This window comes from Microcaecilia unicolor, chromosome 5, assembly GCF_901765095.1.
Source record: "Microcaecilia unicolor chromosome 5, aMicUni1.1, whole genome shotgun sequence".
In the NCBI taxonomy this organism is placed as follows: Eukaryota; Metazoa; Chordata; class Amphibia; order Gymnophiona; family Siphonopidae; genus Microcaecilia; species Microcaecilia unicolor.
Genome location: NC_044035.1, coordinates 77,476,264 through 77,496,268, shown reverse-complemented (window position 1 = coordinate 77,496,268; position 20,005 = coordinate 77,476,264). Strand labels below are relative to the sequence as shown.

Genomic DNA, 20,005 nt, shown 5'->3' with positions numbered 1-20,005 from the left:
CATATATAGTATTGACTGAACCGTTCTGGTTGCTGCTATAAGAGTAGAAAAGAGAGGGTTCCAAGTACACCAACACACCAAAGCAAACAAAAAAAAGCACAAATGGGTCTCCAGGAACAGGACAAGGGAAAACTTTATTGCAAAGATCCGACACAGACCGTGTTTTGGTGACCAAGCCCCCTTGTCCTGTTCCTGGAGGCCCGTTTGTGCTTTTTTGTTTGCTCTGGTTGCTGCTATATGAAGGATTTTTGCTACTAGTATGTTTGACTTTTGACATTAATAGAAGTGGAGGGTTTTCTTTAGACAAATGATGGTATGAGGTTCACACCTTGTCATTCCATTGGGTGTTGAATGATTGCTCTGAGGTATTTTTTTTTCCTCCAAGTTAAGTATTTTTGACCAGTAGTGGCGTATAACATCTAGTGGCTCTACTTCATAAGGTTACTTTTTCTGACATGAGTCAGTTGCTTGAGTTTAATGTATTATCTCTTACACCATTTTTTTAGTAAGTCACAACACATCCCAGAACATCATACAAAGTACTACAGGCCTCTCTAGCCTCAGCTAAGGTCAGTGTTCATGACTTCACTATAAGAAAGAGACTGAGCAAAAATGGGATTCATGGAACAGTAGCAAGGCAGAAACCATTGCTATCCAAGAGGAAAATCAACGCTCATCTCAGATTTGCAAAATCACACCTGGATGATCCCCAAGCATTTGGGGAAATATTCTTTGGACAGATGAGTCAAAAGTGGAACTCTTTGGACACAGGTCTCATCATGTCTGGTGTAAAGGAAATACAGCATTCCACAGTAAGAATATGACACCAACAGTCAAGCATGGTGGTAGTGTGATGGTGTGTGGATGCTTTGCTGCCTCAAAACCTAGAAAACTTGCCATTATTGAAGGAATTCTTAAGGAAAATGCCTATCATCTGTCCGTGAGCTGAAGCGTAAATGGGTTATGCTGCAAGAATGATCTAACACACAAAAGCAAATCTACATCTGAATGGCTGAAAAGAAACAAAATCAAAGTTTTGGATTGGCCTAGTCAAAGTCCTGACTTGAACCCAATAGAAATGCTTTGGCAGGCTAGCTCTGACAGCTGAGAAAAACTTAGAAGGATTTTCTGAGCACACATGAGAATTCCCATGTTGCTACCTAACAATTCCCCTCAGTCACTCTTCATCTTAACTATGGCACAAACATTGGTTCTGCTTTGGCTGTTTAAAAAAAATTTACCTTTCATATTTTTGTTTTTCCTCCCTCTGGATCCATTAAAGTCACACACATACACGCACACGCGAAGTAATATTTTTAAGAAGGGGGAAATGAGACTAAAGGGACCCAGAGGGAGAAAAATAAAGTCTGATAGGCTAATTTTTCTAAACAATTCTATTACTGATCTACACAACATACTCTACGCTTTCAATATTAATTACAGACATTTTAAAAAAGTAATTGAGAGATAAGATGGCATCTGAGAAGATGTTGTGAGCAATCTCTCTCAAGTGAACTGTTTCCCCTGCCCTCTTCAGCAAGTTATCTTTATGATTTTAGTGCCAAAAAAGTAAGTTGCACACTTTTCCTGTGGAACCAACTAGAAGCCCTGTAGTTGGTCCAATGGATTGCTTTTTGCTAAGTCTGTCGCAGCTTCTGAAATGGTGGCCTTACTGTAAGCTGGAGAATTAGGAACTGAAACGTTCCCCCCACGAGGCTGATGTCACCTTCAGTCCGGAAGAGCAGTGTTCACTGGCATAGCTAGCACCTCAGGCTCGTCTTCAGTAGAGGTCTCTCGCTACTGAAGTTCTTGCTGAGTCTCTCTCAGCAGGATCTGGGTGACCCATTGAGAAGCCGGGTGAGCCTGCAATTGCAGGCAGAGTTCAACTCTGTCAGTTTGTTCGACGGAGAAAGAATGAAGGAAGCCTCTGACCTGGACATCGGAGCAGCTGAAGTCCAAACTGAGCTAAGTAAGTTTATGCTATCTGCTAAAGCCTGCAGTAATAATGCTGAATAAGTATGGGAGGTCTTAGTGAATCTGGAGACTTTGTCTTATTAATTTTCCTAAAATTCCATCTGTGGCACCAGAGCTTACTTTTGTGCTATTAGGAGTCTTCAAAATACCAGTGCAATTTTATCCTTCTTTATGGTTTATTATTTACCATCTTTTGTTAAAAAGGATAGTGGTCAACCTCTAGTGGTGACAACTGATGTCTCTCTATGTTTTGAATTTAACACAGACTTTGGAAGGCAAAAAGAAAAGAGTAAAAATAGCAACTTTAAAAGTTAATTTTGTTCCTGAATCAGATTGTGATTGGATTTTGAAACTTTTTCGGCATCGTGATGTTCTATTTTTGAATTGTAAAGTGAGAGTTTACCCAGATGTTGCTATAGCCCCTCCAAAAAATATATATATCAGCACTTCCTTTTATTAAGATTACTGTTAATACAAATGAGAGGTAACTAACCCTTGAAAATGTTTAATTATAGTTTTTATATATATTATTTTATGACCTTAAGCATTTGATTACTTTTTTGAACTCTAGACCATTGCTTTCTTCCAATATACCCATCACCAAAGTAAGATTAGTCAGCCCTAAACTTCTCTGTGAATTGCATGACAATGTGGGTTGATGAGGAATTCCTGAAGCTGAGCCTGGTCTTCCTCCCTCGAATTGTGAATTGGTATAGATGATCTTGTCATATTGTGATTTTGAAAATTTTCCTTTTATTTATGTGAATTGTTCTGTTTTTCTGTAACAAAATGTTTGCTTGTAATTTCTTTTTTACATTTTATATTTTGAAAATTTACAATAAAGAATGAGATGGTGAAACTCAACAGCTCGTTGGTGAGCTGAGATTGTTTGATCCTTGGCAAGCAGGACACTCAAGAAAGTAGGATTGTACCTTTTATTCCCATGTTCACGGAACCAAGCCAATATTCAGTGCTGGCCGGTTAAATTTAAAGCAGCCAGATAGGCCTGCTGTTTTGGCAGCCCAATTCGTCCAACAAACAACTGGCGATATGCTGAATATTAGTGGATTGCCGGTTACATCCCACGATATAACCAGTAAGCCACTAAGTGCTGATCCGGAATATTCAGCGGGAGATAACTGGCTATCTCCCGCTGAATATTCACAGACAGGCGGTTAAGTGCTATTTAACTGGCAGCACAAAATTTCAGATTTAGGATGCACTTCACACCTTGGTTCTCTCACTATCTCAAATCATGCCCCTTCTTGGACAATCAGCCCATGTTTGAGGGAGGAAAGAGAGAAATGATGGGCTTTAAACAATAGCTTGCTGCACAATGAGGAACTTTGTGCAAAAATATAGGGAAGTTGTAACCATATACTTGGATCATAACCTTAATCTGGTGTCTCCTACAGGAAATGTATGGGATGCACTAGAAGCTATTACTAGGATATTATTATTTTTAAAACAGGCCCCTCACAAGAAATGACAGAAGGAAGCCCTTTTCACACAGCATACAGCACAAATACAACAATAAGAGGCCCAGCTTAAGTCAACAGGTTCTCCTCGTGTACTCCAGAAACTGCTGAGAAACAGGCTGCATTTAGGCAGTTTATAGAATATTGGCTTGGAATTTATGAACAAAAGGCAAATGTATCTACATGCACAATAACAATGTGGGTAAAATAGTGCATAAATTATGCAAATTACAAATTAACAGAAGAGTATTTTAGACTATGAATAAAGATGGCATCTGCATATCTTGCTCCTCCTTGAATAGTGAACGATTTAGAAACTTTTTTAAAATCTGACTTTGTATCAGAGAAACTCTGAAATATCCAAAAAGACAATGGAATACCTTGATGGAGTCAGCTCCCTTCCTTGACACTAGCTCAACAACTTAATCTGGAGGATGCTATCACAAATGAAGGAAATTCTTCAGGCTATAAAACTCTTCCAGCAGGCAAGGTCCCTGAACTAGATGGATACATGGGGGAATTTTATAGGACCTTTGTTAAGGATCTTGCCCAATTATTGCAACAGTTTTTAATTAAGTCAGGGAGAGCTCAGTTCTTTCCTTGTCAATGATGGATGCTTAGATAGCTGTACTTCCCAAACTGCTAAAAGATCCAATGGATAGTCAATTATACTGTCCTATCTCAGTTTTGAATATGTACATCAAAATCCTGGCAAAGGTCTTAGACTCTCAGTGGTCCTCCCCAAACTGGTGCATCCCAATCAATTTTCATAAATCCCACTATTTATTTTATTTATTTGTTGCATTTGTATCCCACATTTTACCATTTTGCTGGCTCAATGTGGCTTACAATACATCATGAATGGTGGCAATGTATAACAAAATAGACATTTAGTATTGAGAAGGATCTTGGTACATTATAAAGACAAAAACATGATAGTAGTATAGCAAACAGATAAGACAATTCTGGGTGTATGTGGAGGAGTTCAGATTTATTGATCTTTGTGGTATGCCTTGTTAAAGAGATGGGTCTTCAGTAGTTTGCGGAAGTTAGTTAGTTCATTAATTGTTTTTAAGTTCCGTGGTAGCACATTCTAGAATTGTGTACTCAGGTATGAAAAGGTTGACACATGTTAGTTTGTATTTTAGACCTTTACAGTTGGGGAAGTGAAGATTAAGGAATGTGCGGGATGATCTTTTAGCATTCCTGGGTGGTAAGTCTATCAGGTCCGACATGTAGGCTGGGGCCTCTCCATGAATGATTTTGTGAACCAGGGAGCATATTTTGAACGTGATGCGTTCTTTAAGTGGGAGCCAGTGTAGCCTCTCTCGTAGGGGCTTGGCACTTTCATATTTTGTTTTACCGAATATGAGCCTAGCTGCAGTGTTCTGGGCTGTATGAAGTTTCTTGATTATTTGCTCTTTGCAGCCAGCGTACAGTGCGTTGCAGTAGTCTAGATGACTGAGTACCATTGATTGTACCAGGTTACGGAAGACGGTCCTTGGGAAGAAAGGTCTTACTCTTTTTAATTTCCACATTGAGTGGATCATCTTCTTGGTTGTGTTTTTCGCATGGTTCTCAAGTGTTAGGTGTCGATCAATGGCTACTCCAAGAATTTTTAGGGTGTCCGAGATTGGGAGATTTAGTTTTGGTGTGTTAATGGTGGTGAATTTGTTCATGTTATGTTGAGAGGTGAGTATTAGACATTGGGTTTTTTCTGCATTGAGTTTCAGCTGAAATGCATCCGCCCATGTATACATGTAGACTTTGGTTGATGTCTTTGGAAATTTCCGATATATCTTGTTTAAATGGGATGTAGATCGTTACGTCGTCTGCATATATGTATGGGTTGAGGTTTTGGCTTGATAGTAGTTTGGCTAAGGGTATCATCATTAAGTTGAATAGAGTCGGTGAGAGGGCGGATCCCTGTGGAACTCCGCATTCAGGTGTCCATGTGGCTGATGTAGACGAATTAGATGTCACTTGGTATGATCGTGTGTTAGGAACCCCTTGAACCAACTGAGAACGTTGCCTCCAATTCCGAAGTACTCGAGGATATGTAGTAGTATTCCATGATCAACCATGTCGAAGGCGCTGACATGTCAAATTGTAGAAGTAGTATGTTCTTGCCAGTTGCAATCATTTGTTTGAATTTAGTCATGAGAGTAACTAGTACTGTCTCAGTACTGTGGTTGGATCGAAATCCTGACTGGGAGTCGTGTAGTATTGAGAATTTGTTTAAGTAGTTTGTAAGTTGTTTGGTCACCATCCCTTCTGTTAGTCTGGTTATTAAGGGAATGGATGCTACTGGCCTGTAGTTGGTTAGTTCACTAGCACTTTTCTTTGCATCTTTGGTTATGGGGGTGAGTAGAATGTTTCCTTTCTCCGTCGGGAAGAGTCCATTTTGTAGCAAATAGTTCAAGTGATTCGTTAGGTCTGTCATAAATTGTTGAGGGGCAGATGTCATAAGGCTGTTTGGGCATATGTCTAATTTGCAATGGGATTTGGCAAATCTTTTGAGCGTTTGGGAGATGATATCCTCTGATAATTTTTCAAAGTTGGTCCAGGTTCTGTCTGCTGGGTGTACACCAGGGTCTGGATCTAGACAATCAAGGAGCTCAGCATAGTCGGTGGTACTGACAGGTATTTAAAGTCACAATTGTATGATTTTCTCTTTAAAGTATCTCGCGAGATTGTCAGCTCCTTCTGTATCTTTGCTGTCGGTTGTGACTGGTGTAGTATCTAGTAGTTTATTCACGAGTTGGAAGAGTTTATGTGTGTCCTTGTAGTTTGGTCCAATTTCAGTTTTGTAATATAATCTGTTATTTATATTTTCTTTGAAGTTGTTTCCAGGCGTTAAGTGTGAGGTCATCTCTCTTTTTATTCCACGCTCGTTCTAACCTTCTGACTTGTGTTTTGAGTTTTTTTAGTTCTTCATTGAACCATGGTGTTGATGTCTTTCTGTGTGAGGTTCTGGTTTGATTTGGGGCAATATTGTCTAATATTGATCTGCATCTATCGTCCCATTCTAGGAGGAATTGGTTTGTATCTGCCTTTATTGTCCATTCGTTGTGGTAGATCTGTTGCCAGAATATTACCAGGTCTATTTTTCCTCTTGTGGTGTAGATTTTTCGTTCTTGTTTATTAGGTGAGTTTTTCATTCACCATTGGAGAGAGATGTATGCTTTATAGTGGTCTGACCATGGTGCGGGTGTCCATTTTGTGTCTGTTAGTATAAGGTTTGAATCAGGGTCGAATTTGTATGTGATGATGTCTAGTGTGTGTCCTTTATTGTGAGTTGGTTGTGTGTTAGGTTCATGAAGATCCCACAGTTGTAGGAATTCTTTGTATTCTTGGGTGCTTCTGGAGGTAAGATCTTCAAGGTGCAGGTTGATATCTCTTATTATGATGAGATTTGAGGTAGAGACACAAGTGTTCAAAATAAAGTCCATAAAGTGTATTTGGGAATCTTGCCAGTTGCCTGGCGGTCTGTAGAATAGGACTGCGTTAAGGTATTCCTGCAAGTTTGGGTGATTGATTCTTACCGAGGCGATTTCAAGTTGTGGTAAAATGGATTCAGCTGTGGCTGTGATGGTGAACTCGGATTTGTATATTATGGCTATTCCTCCACCTCTTTTTCCGTTCCTTGTCCAGTGGGTAATTTTGTATCCTGGTGGGCATAGGTCTAAGATTATGGGGTCTTTAAGGTCGTGGATCCAGGTTTCCGTGATGAATAGGAGGTCAAGGTTGTCTGTGGTGATCCAGTCTGTTATAATCTCTGTTTTATTTACTACTGATCTGGCGTTCACGTATCCCATTTGGATTGGATGGTAAGGTTCAGTTTGGGGCTGTCACGTACTCAAAGCTGGAAACTAGGTTCTGAGCCCTTGGGCCACTGCCAAGGAGTGGCAACGGCAGGCAAATCACCCAAGCAGAAAGCAGTGCTGAACATAACAGGCAGGAACCACAGAATATAACTAGAAGGCTTTAATAGTAGACAGTAACAATATCCAGTAGCACAGCAAAGTCAAAGGGCAGGCAGCAAACATGGGTAATCCATAAACTAACCAGAGTCTTTTAGGCAGGCAGAAAGCAAAATCAAAGTCCAGGTCCAGGCAAAGGGTCAAACACACAGGAAACTTACAGAGCAGGAACTCCAACAAACCAACAGGAACTCAGGATGACCTTTGATACCAAGGCAAGGCAAGCAAGGCTCACAGAAGCTAATAAGCCCCTCAGCAGCTGACCCACAGCTGCAGTAAATCACCAGCCAAGTAAGGGTGCTGTTCCAGGACAAACCAGCAGAGCAAGTCTGGCAACCTGGAAAATCCGGACCGGACTCACTGAAGTCTGGCACATGGAAGACAGCAGAAAACAGTCCATAGCAGCCACCAGTTCTGGCCACCAGAGGGCAAGGAGAGCACCCACATGGAAAACAGTCACAAACATGACAGGGGCATGGATGTGTTAATTTTTATTAATTGCCTGTTTTCTTGGTATCTGGTTTTGTTGTGTCCTTTTTTCCCTTTCTGTTGCAAAGAATCCTTATAAGATAATGCTGCAGCTGCTACCATCATGCTTTACTGTAGTAATGGTGTTAGCAGGGTGATGTGCTGTCATGTTCGTGGAGTACCATGTTTCCCCGAAAATAAGACACTGTCTTATATTAATTTTTGCCCCCCCCCCAAAATATGCTAAGTCTTATTTTCAGGGCCTGTCTTATTTTTCGGGGAAACATCGGGGTTGGATCAGGGTTGGCCCGCCCACCCGCCCGCCCTCCGTCGCTCCCGGAACTAACCTTAAACGCCTCCTTTCACCTTCGCAGCAAGCAGCAGCAGGGCAGGCCACTCCTTCCTTCCGTGACCCGCCCTCGCCTGACGTAACGTCCGCGAGGGCGGGGCACGGAAGGAGAGGATTGCCCTGATGCTGCTTGCTGCGAAGGTGAAAGGAAGCGTTTAAGGTTAGTTCCGGGAGCGACGGAGGGTGGGTGGAGGTGGGCGGCCCAGGGGCGGCCTTGTCCGGCTCTTGGCAGCCCTGCTTTCAAACAAAAACTTGCTAGGTCTTACTTTCGGGGGAGGCCTTATATCTACCAATTCAGGAAAACCTCTATTAGGTCTTATTTTGGGGGGATGTCTTACTTTCAGGGAAACAGGGTAATACTGAACTGTTGAACAGTCAACATTTTCCCCAGTCTCAGCAGGGACCTCTGTAGTTCTTTTAAGGTAAACTTAGGCATCAGGGACTTTCCCAAGCAGGTCTTGCAACCCATGGTTACTGACACTGGAGGGATGGCCTGATCACAGCACTGTCTTGGTGGTGCCAAACTCTTTCCACTTTACAAAGAAAGATCTGACAGTGCTCCAAAGAATATTCAAACAGATTCCCTCAATCTGTACATGCGAATAACTATCCTGGAGTTTTTTTTAGCAGCTCTGTTTGACATTTTTAGATGTTAGCTTCAAATACCCTTCATATAACAATGACAGTTTGATTCTTTATCCATAAGTATTTGAATCAGCTGAAGTACTGTGACTGGATATTTACTGCTAAGGCAAATTGTAATACCAATTATTGGAAGCTGAGGTAATTTGGGTTCCTGACAAAGGATTTGAAGACTTATGCAATTTATACCTTTTAGCTTCTTGTTTCTATTTAATTTTTGAATATTTCTATAATTGTTCTTTCATGTTGCATTTTGAGTAAAGTAGTAGGGTAGCCGTGGTATCCCACTTTTTAAGGTAATAAATAGAAATAAAGCAAAACAAAGAAAAGAAAATAAGATACCTTTTTATTGGACTAACAATATATTTTTTGATTAGCTTCTGAAGGTAACCCCTTCAGATCAGAAATTCAGAAGCGTGTCTTTTTCTCTGGTTATAAAGGGTTCTAAATATATAGTCTGCTACACGCTCTTAGTTTTATTTCTCAATTATATGATGCTTTTGTTTATGCTCTGAAACTCTCCCCCCCCCCCCCCCCCCCTGAAATAGTCTGGGAGATTATTTTTGTTTGTATTAGATATATTTCTTTTTTTTTTTATTTCTGGTTTTTCCAGACAATGTTGTGATGTATTCACAAAGACTGCAAATTAACAAAAAAAAAAAAAGGATCTGTAAGAGATTTAATAATGCCAGAAAGCCTAATAGGATGTAGTGCTTTTTTTTTTTTTTTTTAATAAATAAGAATTGAATAGAAATCCTGCTTGGCTTCTGCAATTTCTAATTTATAGGTTTTAGCAAGTCTTATATACCTGAAGCAAGTTTAAGAATCTAGATTTCTGAAGTTAATATTGCAGAAGATGAAGCTTAGAAATATACCAAGGGTCCTCTTTTTTAGGAAGAAAAGTAAAGACACTATAGGGGTCTTGAGAGAATTTATCCTCCTCTAAGCAGGGGTAACTCTGTAGGGGTGTCCTTTAGTATATTATTACTTTTAAGTACTTTGACTTAGTACTTTGAACAATACTGCCTGTCGGGGTCAAAAGAAAGGAAAAGCTAGGTGAACTGTCTATGGGCTTCAGTCTGCTCCACACAGAAGGCTAAGGTTCATTTGTAGTCCAAGGTATGCAATACACTTTCGCCAAGATGGGTATGAAGCCTTCGGAAAAATGCTGGTAGAACAATTGGCTGGTTCAGATGGAACTCCGACACTGCCTTAGAAAGGAACTTACTCTATTGTGATGAAATTTAATATATAGCGGGTGAGCTACTCAGGCCTGGAACTCACTGACTGCGAGCCGAAGTAACCACCACTAGAAATACAATCTTTCAGGTCAAAAACTTCAGATGACTGGAATTCAGAGGCTCAAAAGGAGCTTTCATCAGCTGGGTGAGAGGTATGGGAGGATACACATACAGAAGACCCTCCCCCAATGTAGGAGAAAGGCATCTGACTCGTGACCTGAGCCTGGAGCAGAACTGAGGGACTTTGCTGTTGAGATGAGTGGCTAAAAAAGATACACCGAAGGGGTGCCTCCCTCTCGGAAGATCTTCCAGGCTGTGCTCATTAGAGACCATCCTGCTCAATCTGACTACCAGGCAGTTGTGTTCTTCCAGGTAGGTAACTGGCACGGAGGTCCATCCCATGAAATGTGGTCCACGGCCACATGCTCACCGCATCCTGACACTAGGGGTAGGATCCTGTAACCCCCCTGCTTGTTGAGAACAATTTGTTTTGGAGTCGATCTCTGAAAGTCTTTAGAGCGTTCCAAATAGCCCTGAGCTTGATGTGGAACTGAACCTCCTGAGCGTACCACTGGTCCTAAGTGTGAAGCCTATCTACATGAGCTACTACTACTACTTATCATTTCTATACCGCTACTAGACGTACGCAGTAATGTACACTTGAACATGAAGAGACAGTCCCTGCTCGACAGAGCTTACAATCTAATTAGGACAAACAGATGTGTTCTGCCCGATATTAGCCAATGTGCTGTTAGAGCTGGCTGCTTTATCATTTGATTTTTGCAGTTTGCCATGACTTGGTGGAGAAATGTTAATTGTTTGAGCCAAATACTGGCCACTCCATCTGGGCTAGGACTCTTCAAATTTGGGGCGCTTTTTAAACTGTTTTCCCAACTCTTTTGTTGTTACTTCAGGCCATTCCATAGGGGTAATGTTCCAAATTCTGGCCTTATTCATCTTATTTATCAAACTCTTTACGCTAGGTGTTAAATTCAACTTGGGTAACCTCTCTCCTGGAGCTCAGTAAATCAATTTATGCAAATTCCTCCATCTCTGGGTACTTCTTCCTTTTCAGTTGACTTCTGTTCCTGTTTATAGTTTATCATGCTGTTTGCATTTCTGGAGCTCCTCTTCATCTCTACCTCATCTCTAACAGACACCTTCCCTGTTGCTGCCCCCAAATGCTGTAACACCTCTCCTCCTGCACTCCTTGTTAAATCCCCCTTCTCCCTCTCTACTTCTCTTTCTGTGGTATTACTCACCTGTTTCAAGATATCCTCACTCAGGTACCGTTCTTTAATTTGTCCAAAGATCTTACATTGGCATCCGTTCTGAGCTATGGGCGATCAGTTCTGTCCCTGCACAGTCAGACGATGCCACCCATTTGTGTGACTGACTTAATCCTGCTGTTGATGAAAAATTAACCTTTTCCTGGTATACCCCAGTGATAAATCTGTAGGTATCATGTAATGACCTGAAAGCATTCAAAATAGGTCCCAAAGAAGATTTGGCTCCAGTATGATTGACCAACAAGCAAATCTAGCAGACAGCTACTGGGGGCTTTAGGTGTGATATCTCTGCCAGAGCAACCTATAAATTCCAAAGCTTACTAAGGAATACAGCTGAGGGGAATAGACATGTTTATCTAGAAGCTATCCAATTGAATACATTTCTTTTAGATCACTCTGTATGAGGTTAAGGGCCCTGTTTACTAAGCTGCGCTGTAGATGCGCATTTTTAGCATGTGCTAAAAATTAGCTTGCACCAACGCAAGATCTAGCATTAGCGCACGCTAAAAACGCTAGCGCACCTTAGTAAACAGGGCCTTTGGTTTGGTGAAGGAAAAGAAAAAGGGGTTTAAATGTATCTCTTATTTGACTGTTGAAAATTTTAGAAATTCTTTACTTATGTGGGGAGTTGGATCTTCTCAGGATGTAGACGTGAAGCAAACATATTTGTGATTACTTATTGGTATTTTGGTTGTTACAGTGCTTTTTTGTGATTTACAAGTAGTATATAAATTCATTCTAAACAAGAACTTGTCCATTTAAGATGGCTTATAAAAGTGGTTATTATGTAGGATGTGCATGTTGAAACAGTTCAGAAATTCGGCCTGGATTGGCCACTCTTGGAAACAGGATACTAGGCTAGATGGATCATTGGTCTGACTCAGTATTGCTATTCCTAAGTTCTTATGTAACTGTGTTCCTTTATGTATGAATGCTAAATTCAGTCTGCATCCTAGGAAATAAAGATGCAAACTATTTTGTTCAAAGGACAAAAAAGGACTCATTTTGAACTTCAACAGTACAAACTTGGCTTCCTCAGAAAAAAAAAAGTGAGCTTGAGAGTGCTACTTGGTTTCCTGGTCCAGCTGCTGCTCCCCAGGCTGGGCATGGTAGGACAATAGCTCTCAACTCAAGGGAAGTAGTAAGTCCTAGTTAATATATAATGTCACATTACTACTTTGGTTCCAAAGAAAGTCTTGGAGTGTGGACTCTGGGTAAAAGTTAAATGAATTAGGAGGGGAATATAAAATAGAACAAATCCCTGGGTAAGGGCAAATGAAAACTCATGTTACCAAAAACCTAGTGGAGGCCAGTTTTGATTGGGCTGGAAGGCAAATGGAGAAAATCGGTAGGCTGTAACAAAACACATTTAAAAACCCTCACTATGAACTATATAAAAGGAATTAAAATGTTTTTAAAAGCAAAAGGAAAAAAAAAACCCCGTTTGAAATATTATGCTTTAAATAATGACTATGGGCCTGTTTACTAAGCTGCACTTGTAGGTGTGCTTTGTAGTGCGCACCGACAGATACATCCATTATGTTCCTATGGGTGTGTCTAGTGTTAGCACATGCTAATTTTTAACGCACGCTAAAAAAACTTTGTGCACCTTCTGCGCGGCTTAGTAAACAAGGCCCTATATTTGCTTTGGCATGGGAAATGGAGTGGCATTTGGTCATCCATTTTGATGGAATCTGCAAGATTAAACAAGCCCATTCCCACCTATCTTCACAACTTTGTATTCAAACATTTAAAGATGTTTTGTTTTGGTTTTTTTAAAGCCCTGATCATCCAAAGAACTCACTGTATTAGTTTCATTACTTCATAAAGTATTCATTTGCCACTTAGGTTAGTGTAGCAAAACCTTGGCGATACTACAGAGGTAAATGACAGAGGAACTCAGCATATGAGTGTCTCTAGAAATCCAAACCTGTGTGCATGCAATTACCTGGATAGGTGTTCCAGAGAGAATAATTCGGTAATTAGCCGTTAACTGTTTCACAGCTTTTGACAATTTTGTTTTTCCATTCTTTATGACATGGCCTTCATCGAGAATACAATAGTTAAATTTAATATTTCTAAGGAGAAACAAAGAGGGGAATTTGAATATGTAGGTGATGAGAATTTAAAAACAGTCAGAAATGCAATTCAGAAAAGAAGTTCATACCTGAAGAAGTCAATGTCATTCCGTACTACATCATACGAAGCTACAATGAGATTATGTCGTTTCACCTGGTGCTGTAACCTTAAGAGAGAATACATTTTAAATGCACAATCAATGAAGTACATTTACATGTTAGCCAAATTATATCAACCTGCAAACCTGTATCTTTACTGAGATTTTAAAATTTTCCAAGAAAACCTCAGGAGTTTGCAGCCTAAATACTGTTCAGCTATTTTTGATCCAAGAATCAGCTAAGTAATTGTGAGTAAATATCTTTCTAATTTAGATAATTTGGTTATCTTAACAAATCCTAATAAAAACCATAGCCAGGACTGAAGCCTCAGTTGGTGCTAATTCAACCCCTTTTTGTGTCAAAAAATTTTAAAATGCTTAAGAAACTTTAAGGAAGCACTTCAAAAAGCATATGGCTTAAAATGCTACCCACAGAAGTACAATAGTAAAAATAGAAATATACATCTGAAAAAATGTCTTTATTTAAATAGTTTCTCAAACAAGGAATTTGATACACATTTTACCACTATGGGGGCAATTCTAACTATTTTTTTATTTTTTATTTCAGAGATTTATATCTCGCTTTATCATCAAAGTGGGTTACAAAAAACATTCACAATATCAAAACATATATTAGAATCACATAACATCACAAATCTCGACTACCAAAATAAAATAGGGAGAATTGTCAAAAAAATAGACTTGTCCTATGTGCCTATACATGCATATGTGCAAGCACTTATACTAGTCACACACCTGCCATATGTGTCTATCTACGCCTAAATGCCACAGATATGCATATAACTTATAGTATTCCATTAAGTTATGCACATTAAGTGTGAGCTCTGCTCACGCTCCATCTATGTGTATGTCTACCTGTAAAATATGTGCTATACAAGATATATACTTCACCAACACAACTATGTATAAATGCAAATTTGTTTATTCATCTGCTTATCATACCATATACATCTGTATATCATTTGACTTAAAGTCACTCATCAAATCACACTGCTCATACTCCCTTAACACACGTTCTTACTCATCCAATTATTCATGACTCTCTTGCACTATCAGCCAACTATTATATCTTCAGTATTATATAATACTGGGTTACACCACAAACTGTGAGCAATATTGAATCAATACAGTCTCATGTTTCTAAACCCCACCAGAATTTGAGTTCATGCAGAGTCAATGCCGTTCACGTCCCTTTATCTAGTGTTACCGCTTCTTGTTTTTCATCCATATCCATATGCACTGCAAAATGTTCCTGGAGCCGGTACGGGTCTAATGATTCAATCAAGAACATATACAGCCCCCTCCGAAGGGACACCACCTTGTAGAGGGGCTTGTGTGTTTCAATGACTTAGAGGGCTATGCTGAAGGGTTACCCATATCAGACAGGCCTCTGAGGAGAAACCAGACAAAGAGTGTCCCAAACTGGGAGAGTGGTAAGACAGTGACCTGAAGTTCGTATGCCCAACTGCCCAGCTGCCCTCTGAAGTTTCGTCTTCTTTACGTAAATTTCCTCTCTGCAATTGCAGTTACCTTAACTGAGAGGAAGGGGGACAACCGGCGGTCAGCCGCCGATGGCCAGCGTTTTATCCCCTGAGCAGCAAGTGCGGGACCGTTGCGTGACGAACTGCTCACAGATGAAAGGGTTGGCGAGTCCTTTGATTAGAGCCGGCAAAGGAACGTCAACGCTCTTGGACCTGGAAAAAACAACTCCATTGCTCCCGAATTATTTGACCACCATGCCCAACGGAGTGGAGGAGTGAGTTAGAGGCATATGCTGAAACGGAGGACGTTTACAGCAGAACCCGAATCGGCGGAACCACTCCTAAACACCTATGAGAAATCAACTTGGCGTTTTTGGCTCCCGTGGAGGTTACATTGAATACCATCTGGAGGGCGCTTCGGGACCTAACGGTGGCAGTAAATAATTTTGTTTCAGATATAATTTTATTAGACAGTTACATGGACAATTCAACTGTACCCTTTGAGAGTAAAAAATTGATATAACAAATGATTCTACATGAGCAAGAAGTGGTTATGATTTTGAAAATGATAACAGACCAGAAATTTTGAATAATAAAATGAATATTATTATAGATGATTAATATCGAGATTACTGTTTTTCCCAGAGTTCTGGGTATGACTCCTAAAGTTTTCCTCAGAAATATTTCCTCAAATTATTACTTTAAAAGGAGTGAAGCCTGTGAAAACTGGGATTACATTAATCAGTGGGATTTGAATTAGAGTCTTAAGTATATGTATTGTTAAATAACTTCTGGTTTTTAAAAGAGAAAGAATGTAATCAGATGTATTATTTCTAACTAATTGGACAATAAGTATGTTTTCAATGAAATGATTTGACTATACACCGTATTGGCCCTGAAGAAGCCAACCAGATGATCAATGTGGAATAATGAATTAGACGAGTAATATCTGGGGATAATCAGGTTAATACCATGGGGTTTTTTTTTCTGTTTACTGTTTAATTGATCTCCTTATCTTGTTTCACTCTCCCTATTTAGTGGTCTAAGGAAGAGAATACAATTACCTGACTGAAATAATTCCTACATATTACTTTCTCTGTATTTCCAGCAAGTTGTTTTATCGCTTGTAGAAATGTAAATGGTTATAAATAAAAAATTTTTTAAAAAGCACATATACAGCAGTTCCTTCAAGTTTTTGTAGAATTTCGTGTATTCTCTGATATTCACCAATCACAGCACTTGTGGTTGTAAACCCGCCAACTGGCTTGTAAAGTTCTTGTATCTTACAAGTATCCCAAATCACTTGTATTGATCTTTTACGGCCCTACACAGTGCCGTGTTTCGCTCCCAAAGAGTGTCATCAGGGGTCTCTATTCACTACTAAAGAGCGTCATCAGGAATCTTCACGGGTGACTGGGATGTCCAACTTGAATGCACTGCAAAGCAGGACAGTCACAAAAAAACGCCCACACATGCGCATCTTGAATGCACATTATGCAGATGAATAAACAAATTTGGATTTATACATAGTTGTGGTGAATTATATTGTGATGCATTTTCAGCTATATTGGAATAGTTTCAACCCAAAGTTTTGATATTGCATGCTGTACAAGATATACACAAATTTACAAGATATTTGTCATTTACACATGTACATACGCCATTATTCTAATCATTTACACATGTAATTGGTGTATAAATTACACTTACTCTATAAAATTACCCCCTATACTTTCACAGGTAGAATCTGAATCACATTGATGCTCTCAGTCAATGGAGGCTAAAATGCCTTATAAAACAAGTTATTGATGCAAGAGATATTCAAAAGATATTAAAGCAAATAAAATGGCTGCCTGTCAAGCTGCCTGCCACACCGTCTTTGTTTGGTATCCCATAACTGCAGTCTTCAGTTTCCTGTTTGTTCCGGATATGGGGAAAACAAAGAGTAAGGCTAGGTTGCATCCATCGAATTTTCAAGAAGGACTAGATCCCTCTACTTGACTCTGTTAGGTACTTCCAAGAGATGTCATCTCGCTTTACATCTTTACCTTTTCTTCCATCTGTATTTTTGCTTCTTGTTTACTTTTTTTGACTCTTTCAGGTTTATATGGTATTCTTTTTTTGTGTTCCTCTTTTTGTGGTGTTCTGTATTTTCTGACCACCACCTTTTTTGCCTTGCTTTTGCAGCCATTTTTTTTCAGGGGTGGGTGGTGGGGGTGGGGAACCTATATGTTTTCTTTTTTCTCTTGCTTTTATTTACTCTCTCTATATAAAAGATTGGTTGCCCTTTTTATAGCTTTATTTAGTTTAGCTTACTGTCTTTCTACTCCCCTTATTTCCTCCCACCTTGTCAGCATCAACTTCGGGTACTTCCCCATTATACTGAAGCCAGCATGTTTGAAATCCAGGACTTTTAAGTTGTGTGACTGGATTCCACCTTAGCTTTTATAGTAAACCACACCATGTACTGATCACTTGCCATCCAGGCAGGTGACCATCCAGATATACTTCATCCATTCTTGAGTACAAAATCCAGCACTGACCCTTCTCTGGTTGGTTCTATCATCACTTGTCTGAGCAAAGTCCACTGTGAGACAGCCACTATTTTTCAACGTCTTTCCAGATTTATAGATGGGATACTTCAGTCCATATCCAGCCGGTAGATTAAAATTATCGCCCAGTAGCATCTCCTTTTATTCCCTCCTTTGCAATATCACTGATCAGATCACTGTCCAGTTTGAGTCACAAGTCTGTAATCTACACCAGTGTAGATGAACATGCCATCTCTTCTTTCCAACATGATCCACGGGGCTCTCTCTTTTCCCCATGTCCCCTGCATTACAGCTGCTATAACACTGCTTTTGACAATGAGTCATTTTCCCCATCTCTTTCCCTCCTGAACAGGTTATAGCTAGGTATGGTGATATCCCATTCATTTGACTCACTGAACCATGTATATCTGGCATGTATATCCTGGTATGACAATGTTAACATAATCATGTAAGCCACATTAAGCCTGCAAATAGGTGGGAAAATGTGGGATACAAATGCAATAAATAAATAAATAAATAAATATCTGTAATGGCCACAGTATCCAAAGTCAATTTCTTCCATTAGTGCTTCCAGATCAGGAATTTTACTACCTAGACTGTGAGCATATGGGCTTACAGCTGCCCAACAACTGTTCGATATTTGCTCTTCCTCTTCGTTACTGCTAAATGGGCTGAGATCATTTCTCGGTTTTTTTTTCCACTACTGTAATGATTTTGCTGGGGGTGACATCCTGAACTTGTTTTCTCCCACCTACTTCTTTTACATCAAATTCTGGTAAATGAACTGATTGAACTTAAGATCTTTTTTCCTGCCACAGAAAGATGTAGTCCATCATTGCAGTATAGCCTCTTATTGTTCCATACAGTTGCCTATATATCTAAAATGTTCTTCCTTATACCAGGTTTGGTGCCACATGTTAAAGTTGCATGCTTTAACATGTGGCTCCAAACATAAATATTATAGACTTAACTATAGTTTTAAGCCTCTCTCCTACAATTTGAAACTCTTTTTGTACTGCACAGATGCTTTTTCTAAACAGGTCATTTGTTCCCAAATGATTTATCATCATCAGTTTTAGAAGCCTTACTTTCTAGGGGGATCCAAGATTGTTGATGCACGCTGCGAACTGTCGGATCTGCTCATACCTCAAAAAACTTTTTCATGGATGGGGAAACAAAAGGGCAGTAGGCCAGCTTGCCTCTCTCGACTGGCTCTAGGGGCCTCTCCAGAACCTATCAACACCTTTGTGGTAAGATCTGGTGCTCAACACTTTTGACTCGGAGATCACCGGCTGGAAATTCCTCGAGAAATGGGATATCTTTAGGCCTCCTTTTGCAATGATGTCACCCTTAACCCCAACAGGCAGGCTCCTCCATAGCCATGTGCGTAAAGTTCTCTGGTTCTAGTGGCTCCTGCTGTAGAGTCGGAAGGCAGCCCTGCATTGAATGTGAGAGAAAGTACTAGCACAATAGGACTGGAGTTTCGAGTTCAGTTACCCCTGATAGCGGAGGCTTTTGAGGCGTGGTTGGAGGTTTGGTGTCTACTAGAACTGCTCCTCAAGACCAGCAGTTGCCCTTACTCGCCATAGCTGACGTTACATCAGGTTTGACTTTGCAGACTTTACCTTTATCTATACATAAATGCTTGCAGTCTTAACCAGTACTGGTTACCTTAGAAGTTATCTGGCAAGCTATCTCTGGTTAATAGTTTGACTCAAAAACTTTCTGCTGCTCAAGTACAAACTGAAAAAGAAAGTGCTGACCTGGGATCACTGACAACATGTATGAACGAGGTTGAAAAGAAATGTAATATTAAGACCGTGTAAACGAATATTATTAAAGTTATGACTAACTTGAGGAGGAAACTCAAAGTTTTGGAAAATATGGTGAAGGAAGCTAATTTACATTTGCTGAATTTTCCCTACTCTTAACATATTACGGTAGTATTTCATGGAAGTTTTAGAAATTCTTGAAAATAATATACCACCATGTTGAATATTTGCTACTGAGGAATCAAGAACAAGGGCAGATCCCTGGGAACCAAAATATATCACAGGAATTGGATTTGGCTAATTTAACTGATATTTTGGAATCTTCTGAGCCAGAAGTTTCTGCGACTTCAAATCTAGTGATTTCTTTTACTTTGTCTACAAACAGAGATTGGCTATTAAGAATTTATTTTAAGCACAGTAAGTTTTATAATAGAGAAAGTTTGGATATTTCCTGATGTTTCTAGGGAAACAAAGGAAAAAGAACAATTTTTGCTTCTGCGACCAGGAGTTCTGCAGCTTTGGGGGAGGGGAGGGGGAGGTGTCTTTCCTTCTTAAATACTCTAATAAATGTATGTTCAG

General features: G+C 39.8%; 1 protein-coding gene across 1 annotated transcript in view; it reads right to left on the bottom strand.

Annotated features, from left to right (window-relative positions):
* The window catches only part of BTAF1 (B-TFIID TATA-box binding protein associated factor 1), a 620,170-nt gene that overhangs the window by 130,928 nt on the left and 469,237 nt on the right, over positions 1 to 20,005 (bottom strand). Inside the window, 2 exon segments of the mRNA XM_030204965.1 lie at positions 13,373 to 13,502; positions 13,592 to 13,669. Of these exon segments, the coding sequence (XP_030060825.1) occupies positions 13,373 to 13,502; positions 13,592 to 13,669 (208 nt within the window).